Below are 8358 nucleotides of genomic sequence, written 5' to 3' on the forward strand. Positions count from 1 at the left end.
CTGTGTTGCCTTCTGGCCTGGAGGGTTCACAGAGTTTGGGAGGAGCAAAAGACTTTGACTGATGAAGGGAAAAATCTGTCACATCTGTAGAGTATGGCATACTGCTGTACAGGGGAGTAGGGGGGGGGGGGGGGGGGGGATAAACAGCTGGCTGCTAGGGGGTAGGTTGTGTCACCTTAAAATATGCAGAAGTTGTCTGTGAAGTTATGTCATTTTCTAAAAAGTGGACCCCCCCGTCCCCTCCCCCCGATGTATTCATAGTCCTCCTCCTCCTGTCCACGCCCTCTGGTCACAGTGCAGCTCATCCCTGCCCTGACTGGAGCGTCAGTGCTGCCCACAGTGCTGCCAGGCATCCTTGGACGAAGAGGAGGAGGCGCATTGGACTGGGAGAAGCAAGCAGAGGGAGAGAAAAATCTGAGCGTGGCACGCTGTGTGCGCTTTCACTGAAGGTTTGTTTGCCAGGGCTGAAGCTCATCTGAAATACATTAAAGCCTGGAGACGAGCGATCCCCTCTCACTGCGTTGACGCTCTGCTGAAGGCTCCTATTTGCTGTCAGAGGTACACCCATACATGTAGCAGCAGCTCCTCCAAGAGACTGTTTGTGTCTCTTTCAGTCCAAATATTTTCCAGACTCCAGAGGGCAAGACTGGAGAGCGAGAGAGAGAAGAAATCCAAGTACTGCAAGAAGGAGCCATAAGAACTTGGTAAATACTACTTTTTAAACTTAAAATGTTGGTTTGATGCCTTGGTGATATTTGATCTTGGATAACTTTCTATCAGAAGGTTTATTCTGTGCCTGTGATGTTGAGAAAAATGCAACTTAACTGAATCTAATGCGTGAAAGAAGGATAACTTAATTAGAAACCTTTTCTTTTCTATTTTCTTCTCGGTGTGGGTGCTCATGAAAAGACTCCACTGATACTTGTAGCTCCTGCAGGCTAAAGATTCTTTCTCCAGGTTCTTACATGTGTAGCAGTTGAGATCCGCACAAACCCACAGGGCATTTTTCTGCCACCCTTACACTCTATAGATTGATCACAGTGTTGTCAGATTCCTACAGAAATCCCATAAATTGCTCCTGTAGCTCGGCTGGCAAACTACTTGTGGATTTTAATGAGTCTTCTTCAGATCTCTAGGGTTCGCCATTTTAACAAATACTCCCTCCACACGGGTCTTGTGACATGTCAGGACTATGATGTCTGTTCTCCTCTGGGCAGATTTCTCCCTTCTTTCTATTTCGGTTTAAATGAGGATTGCCGGAGAAACTCTCCACAGATGACTTTCTATAATGAGCTCCATTTTCGATTCCTAATCCCGTGTTTCTGCGTGCAACAAGATGTGAGATTACTGGAGGGTTTAATTTGTTTTTCCGTGTAAACAAAACCACCAAGGAAGTTATTTCCCTTCCACGATCAGCTCTTGCATGTATGCGACGTTCCACTGGGAGGAACCACAGGGGATGAAAGGAACGTCTTACTCACTCCACTGTAAAGAAGTGAGCTGTGCCTGTGCAAACCAATCCGCAGTGCGAACACCAGCTTTTTCCAGGCATGCTTGGACAATGCTTGGCAGACTCCTGGTCTGCTGAAGTCTGCCTCAGATTCCACATCCGTACTTGACATTGTGACTGACTTTGATCATCAAGAACACAAAGATCTCTCTTGGGCTGAGGATTAATCTCGTGTTTTTCATTGTATTTGACTTGTTTATTTTTTCTCACGTTTCAGAGGCCAAAGGTTGTCGGTGTGGCGACTTTTCTCAGAGGATAAACCCCCGACTTCAAACGAAACCTCGGCTCTATCGCTCGTCCGGGCGTGTGCAGAGGAGGCCTCAAGGACAAGTGAGAAGTCTTGGCATAAATACAGGAAACACCTGAACGTTTTCCACGGTGCGGCTGCAGGAAAGACGGCTCCAGACAACTTATTCTGACGCTGGTGTGTGTTTGCGCGTAAGAGGCTCCCCCGTCAACTCATCAGTCAATCAACATGTCACGCTGGGGCAGGAAAAATGTGAAGAAGACGCCCGAGGTGATCCACACTGTGACGGAAGGGCTGAAGTCCCTGTATCGGAAGAAGCTACTGCCTCTGGAGCAATACTACGGTTTCCATGACTTCCACTCCCCCAGTTTGGAAGATGCAGATTTTGACAACAAGCCAATGGTGCTCGTTGTGGGACAGTACTCCACCGGAAAGACCACCTTCATCAAGTGAGACCCTGCAGCGCCACATGGCACATTACTTTACCTTTAAATCAGAGGTTCTCACACTGTGGGATGACGATGATCATTATGAATGCTAGACTTTTTTTTTTTCACATAATATATGACGGTGAACAGCTGTTGAGAATCCCAGGCAATAAAAAGCAAAACTGTTCTTGTGCGGAAGACAAGTTTATAGGTGAAATCTGGGAAGTCTTTATAGGCAAGCAGCAACCGTTTCAATTAATCAACAACAAATTCAGTGTCAAAAGTGTCTGATTTGTGAAGATAAATGTAGGTTTTGCGCTCATTAAATGCATTTTTATTTGTTTTTCCTTAATTCTTCCAAAAAATAAAATAAAAAAATGATGCTGGGGATAGGTATTCCCCTTGGCCCTGCCCACCCCACATTTTGAGAACCACTGCCTTAAATTGATGGCAAAATGTGTTTGTATAGAGCAAATCACAAGCTATATATTATGTGACTTTTCAGATATCTACTGGAGCAGGACATTCCTGGGAGCAGGGTGGGCCCTGAACCCACCACCGACTGCTTCACCGCCATAATGCATGGGGATGTAGAGGGAGTAATCCCAGGGAATGCCCTTATTGTGGACCCAAACAAGCCTTTCCGTAAGCTCAACCCATTCGGAAACACCTTCCTGAACAGGTGAGAGGAGGATTGCATTCACACAGGGTTGTGTAATGTTTCCACTGAGCGATATCAGCATGATATGTTCAGACTGGGCGAGCAGGGAAACAGGCCGAGAGTTTGCTAAAAGTGTTTTCACGCTTTGGAATTTCAAGCGCTTGTGCCAAATTTCAGAGAGGGGAGGCACTTGCCTTATTTGTGGAAAAAAACCGGAGAAAGGGAGCGATATCACTGGAGAGACTGATGAAAGCTAATGTACTCAACAGGAACTGTTATGTACGCAAGTTCAAACGCAAGGTCAGAGGTCCCTGCAGCCTCTCGGGGCAAAGACAAACGCATGAAGTCACAGACTGTGAGCGGCTCGGTGGAAACTGTACGGGAGGCTTGATGTCCTTTCATACCCGGCGTACAGTCTGGACTGCCAGATTCCTGTGCGTGTTTTTCCACTCTAACCCAATAGGAAACTTGCATGTTTCACAGTGAAGTGCTGTTACCCACTGAAAGCATGGCCATTCAGGACATGAGTGACCGGGAACACGCAGGGGTCCTAATGGGGCTTCACCGTGAAGTTGTGACGCAGGTTTTCCAGCGGGGTCCCTCTCTCTCCCCTCGACAGGGTGTGTTTCTGAGCGTATTTGCGTCTCTCCTTTTGCTTGGACTTCCTGTTCTGGGAACCGGTGGACTCGTTAGGCTCATAAGCTGCAGGAAGTGCTGTTGTTGTTCTAGGCCACACATCGTTAGCGAGGCCTTATTGTTTGATTCTGGCAGAAGTCGTCATTTTCCTTCAGGAAACCCCGAGCAATGAGAGTCCTGCCTGCACACAATGGCCTGCAAGTGGGAGGGATGGATGCGTGGAGAGGGCAGCCTCAATCTGCTCCTTAGATCATTGGAGCTCCATTGAGAACCGTTCACCACTTCTACATGATTTAAACTCTTTCCATTCAAAACAAAAGCGACCTCTGTGAACCTTTTTATGAACCTTCTCTTCCGGTGTGCATAAATCCATCAGGTTCCAGTGTGCCCAGATGACCAACCAGGTCCTGGAGAGCATCAGCATCATCGACACGCCGGGGATCTTATCCGGGGCAAAGCAGAGAGTGAGCCGAGGTGAGCGAGGTAGCAAAGGTGAGGAGAGGGCATGGGGGGGTCCTGCAGAGGCGCACATCCCTGACCATCCGCTCACAAACCCATCGCCTTGGCACGCCTGGCTAACTCATGGCATCGGTTCGCTCTGTCACAATAACAGTGGGGCGTTAAAAAAAAACCCAAAAAACAAACTACCTCAGCAGTACACAGTGCTGCCAGGAGTCATAATCCGGAGCAGAAACAGCGCGGGCAAAAAGTCTGTCGGCACATCTGGAGGAATGTACTGTTGAGAAGCAACAGCCATTACCGTCACCATCATCATCGTCATCTTCACTGTCGTCATCTCACGGACGTCTGTTAATTTCCTATCCGCTAAATGCTCCAAGTAACTCATCGTTCACGTCGGTCTGCATGAGCAACTAACAAGTTTAATTAAAGGTTCAGTTCATCCAAATTTGTAAAATGAGAACCCACATGTCCTCACTTAAACTTTCCTGGTATGCGACTGTGTGGAGAGTTTTGGTTTTGAACATCATCACATGAAAATCTGCAAGAGCCCCCGCCCCCCCAATCCTGAGAAGAATAACTGAAACAGGATGTTGTTCGTCAGGCTCAGAGAAATCAAAGCTTGCTTTGTGGAAATACGCTAATAACACTATGTTCTCATTTTTCTAGATGCAATAATTTCTCCCAATAATAAGAAGCATAAGGAATCTGAAAGTATTTTTTATTTTTTTCCCCAATTGTGAATGTAGCCTCTTTAAAAACTTTTTTACAACAAATTCCATGACAGTCACTCATCCATTATGGTTGTGCAGTGCACATAAATTCAGTTGCTAATTGACTTCCAATGTTTGCTTTTGGAGTGTAGAATGAGACCAGAGTACCTGCAGAAAACCCATGACTGTACTGCATGGCTGTGTTTTGTTTCGTAAGTAACAATTTTGCGTCATGAAAGCGTCCACAAAGCTTGGAGAAAATAGAATCCAGGAGTAAAATGTCCATCCATGGACGCTGGAGCCGATGCAAGCTGACAGGATGCACACACTCACATTTACACAGGCATATTTTATAGCACCTGTGTTGGAATTGTGGAAGGAAACTAGGATTTCAGACAACGTGCATAGAGAGAGACAGAGCCTGCAAACTTCACACAGAAACCAGAAATATTCCTAATTCAAAAACTTTAACAATCTAATCCAATCAGAACTGTTGATTATTTTCTTTCTTTTTATAAAAATCTGAGCACAAGAAGGGTCGTGTCATGCGAAAACATTTCCAAAATGCCAATTTGAAAAGCAAAGAGGATCAAATTAAAAGTAAACTATCCTCAATTCCACTGCAAGGAAGTTGTGAAACGTGTTTTTCTCTTTTCTGTGAACTGACTTTCACGTTACTACCACAACCATATGGATGAAAACTGGTAAAAAAGTATGAGGATTTTATCGGCTTTCCAAGCAGGCTGAAATATTTCGCACGTTAAATCAGAGGCGGGTTGTTCAAATGGAGGCGTCTGCTTCATGAGGTGCAGCTGTTGGGGTCTGACAGATAGGATAAGATAAGAAGCGAGAAGGGTTTGTGTCTGTGTTGACCTCCTCCCCTCTCCCTTCCCTGTTTTCCCTTTGGTGCCTACTGCACATTTAAAATGATGAATGTCTCAGCCATTCCGCCTTTTCCGCTCACACAGGCTACGACTTCCCGGCTGTGCTGCGCTGGTTCGCCGAGCGTGTGGACCGCATCATCCTGCTCTTTGACGCCCACAAGCTGGAGATATCGGACGAGTTCGCCGAGGCCATCGGCGCCTTGAAGGGCAACGAGGACAAGCTGCGGGTGGTGCTCAACAAGGCCGACATGGTGGGCACCCAGCAGCTGATGAGGGTGTACGGCGCTCTGATGTGGTCCCTGGGGAAGGTGTTCGGCACCCCGGAGGTCCTGCGGGTCTACATCGGCTCCTTCTGGTCGGAGCCGCTGATGGTGACGGACAACCGGAAGCTGTTCGAGCTGGAGGAGGAGGATCTGTTCACAGACATCCAGAATCTCCCTCGCAACGCGGCTTTACGCAAGCTAAATGACCTGGTCAAGAGGGCGCGTCTGGTCAGGGTGGGTGACTCTGTGTTCACGTCTTTCACACGTCGGCGTTTGCTCTTTAACCGGCCAGTGGCAGGTTGACCCCTGTGCACTCTGTGCTGAGAGCGTTAAAACTCTGCTCTGCTCTCCTCCCAGGTCCACGCCCACATCATCAGCTACCTGAAGCAGGAGATGCCTTCTGTCTTCAGAAAGGACAACAAAAAGAAGAATCTGATTTATCAGCTGCCGGTGATCTTCTCCAAGATACAGCTGCAGCACAACATCTCCGCTGGAGACTTTCCAGACTGTACCAAGATGCAGGTTCGTCTGCACTGGTGGATTTCACGACTATAAGACATTCAATTCATTTTATATCAGATTTTAAATTGATCAACTACTCATTACATATTTATTCATATTCTGTGGCTCAAATTGACCACTTACAGTATTTTTTCTTCTTCTATTTTCTCAAAGGAACAACTGATGGTTCATGATTTCACCAAGTTCAAAACCTTGAAGCCGAATCTGATGGCGGCCCTGGACGAACTTCTCTCTGGAGACATCGCCAAGCTGATGCCCCTCCTGCGACAAGAGGAGCTGGAAGCAGGCGACCAGCTGGGCGTGCAGGGCGGCGCGTTCCTCGGAACCCGCGGTGGGCCGTTCTCGGAGGGCGACCCCTTCACAGAGGAGAACGGCGAAGGGTGCGAGGAGGACGAAGACTGGGTGGTGAACAAAGACAAGCCCAAGTACGACGAGATCTTCTACAACCTCGCTCCAAACGAGGGCAAACTGAGCGGCCCCAAGGCCAAGGACTGGATGGTGAGCTCCCGCCTGCCCAATTCGGTGCTGGGTCGCATCTGGAAGCTGTCAGACGTGGACCGCGATGGCATGCTGGATGATGAAGAGTTTGCCCTGGCCAGCCACCTGATTGAGGTGAAGCTGGAGGGTCACGGTCTCCCGCCTGAGCTGCCCGACCGTCTGATCCCGCCCTCCAAACGCAGGCAGAAGGGATCTGACGCATAAAGCCCCTCAAGCAGGAGGAGATTCTCCACCGTCGGCCGTCACACCTCCGCTGCTGTCTGTATTTACTTTTCATTTCACCCCCGACCAACATTTCGTCCGAGGCTGAGTTCAATCCTGCACAATGGGGCATACTGTATTTAAATGTAAGTTTTAGCTTTCAGACTATAACAAGGGCTCACTATAGAAGATTGTGTATTTAGAAATCATACAGGTCCGGCTGCTTCTTTATTTTTGCCCCCCTCCCCACACACAGAAAGTTTGCTTTTTTTTTTTTAGCGACCAGCTTTTTAAGATATATCCACTTGTGTTTGCTGAGCAGAACTAAATAAAGGTCAGCGCCTTCTGAATGAGCAGTATTCAGCATGTATTGGAGAGGACACAGAGTTTCTTTATTAAAGTCTTCACAACGCTTCACATTCCTGCAGCGACTCGACTGAAACGTCTTTTATTTACAGACGGTCACCCCAGTGAGGCTCTCGTCTACAAAATGTATTTTACAAAGGTTTATTTTGCTCTAACAACTTGTGTATAGCATTTTCTACCACAAAAAAAAAAAACTAAAACTCTGCATATCTAATAGCCAAAACGCATTTCACTATGATGCTTTAAATGCCACATTTTTGTGCAGACTTTATATGTTATTTTTGTATTTGTTTGCTGTTGTTTTGTATGTGCAGGAGCGAGACCTCAGTTACATCAAAGAACAAAACAAGCTGAGATGAACTTTTCTAACGAGACTGAATGGTGTATCATTGACTACTGTGCACGGCTCCACCAACTGTTAAATGTTATTGTAACCAAATAAAGTTCTCTGACTGTGTTGAGTCTGTCTAATGGGGTTTTTATTTTAAAATAAGAAAAACATTTTTAAAAAAAAGCTTGGAAATATTAACATTGGAAACACCACTCAATCAAACTTAAGGCTGAGGTAGGCCAGCCCATCACAGTGTAAAATCAGAAAGACACAATTTCACATCTCTGGGCAATTTAGAGTCACGACTTAACTCCCTATAAATGTTTTCACGCTGTACGAGGACAGGAAGAACATGCAATTTCCAGACAGAATAACCTAAAAGCCCGGACTCGAACCAGACATACTGTGGGGAAATGGTAAGAGTGTAACTAAACGCTACCGCAGATCCTTTTGAGCTCAAACAGCGAGCTGTGTGTCCTTAATATATGACGTTTAACAGAGGAATTGCTTTTATAAAAGCAATCCAGCTGCCATGACTTTATTCAGCAAGATGCTTTAATTGCTTTTATTTTCACGTTTTCACAACTTGAAACATGACTCAAAACTTGACCTTTTGACTAGTAATTGTTAGCTGAGAGC

General features: G+C 46.5%; 1 protein-coding gene across 3 annotated transcripts; it reads left to right on the top strand.

Moving 5' to 3' along the window:
- The first annotated feature begins 271 nt into the window (after positions 1–271).
- ehd2b (EH-domain containing 2b) lies at positions 272–7845 on the top strand. Of its 3 annotated transcripts, none has more exons than XM_080512766.1 (8): positions 272–449; positions 615–704; positions 1728–2206; positions 2691–2867; positions 3859–3974; positions 5623–6035; positions 6159–6323; positions 6477–7845. In XM_080512766.1, the coding sequence occupies exons 3-8, from the start codon at positions 1986–1988 to the stop codon at positions 7023–7025; spliced, it is 1641 nt and encodes a 546-aa protein (XP_080368892.1). In that variant the 5' UTR covers positions 272–449; positions 615–704; positions 1728–1985; the 3' UTR covers positions 7026–7845. The 3 variants fall into 3 exon arrangements, with proteins under 3 accessions (XP_080368892.1, XP_080368893.1, XP_080368894.1); XM_080512768.1 differs by having other exon boundaries at positions 273–449; positions 3859–3956; XM_080512767.1 differs by having other exon boundaries at positions 272–704.
- Positions 7846–8358: the final 513 nt, after the last annotated feature.

Source organism: Blennius ocellaris (genome assembly GCF_963422515.1).
Source record: "Blennius ocellaris genome assembly, chromosome: 2".
In the NCBI taxonomy this organism is placed as follows: Eukaryota; Metazoa; Chordata; class Actinopteri; order Blenniiformes; family Blenniidae; genus Blennius; species Blennius ocellaris.

What these genes read in the sequence shown, in the direction of transcription:
- ehd2b (XM_080512767.1), top strand. Translation starts at nt 1,986, where the DNA reads ATGTCACGCTGGGGCAGGAAAAATGTGAAGAAGACGCCCGAGGTGATC. An exon ending in AGGTGAGCGAGGTAGCAAAG is followed by an intron (nt 3,975 to 5,622) that starts GTGAGGAGAGGG and finishes CCGCTCACACAG; the next exon opens with GCTACGACTTCCCGGCTGTG. An exon ending in CAGACTGTACCAAGATGCAG is followed by an intron (nt 6,324 to 6,476) that starts GTTCGTCTGCAC and finishes ATTTTCTCAAAG; the next exon opens with GAACAACTGATGGTTCATGA.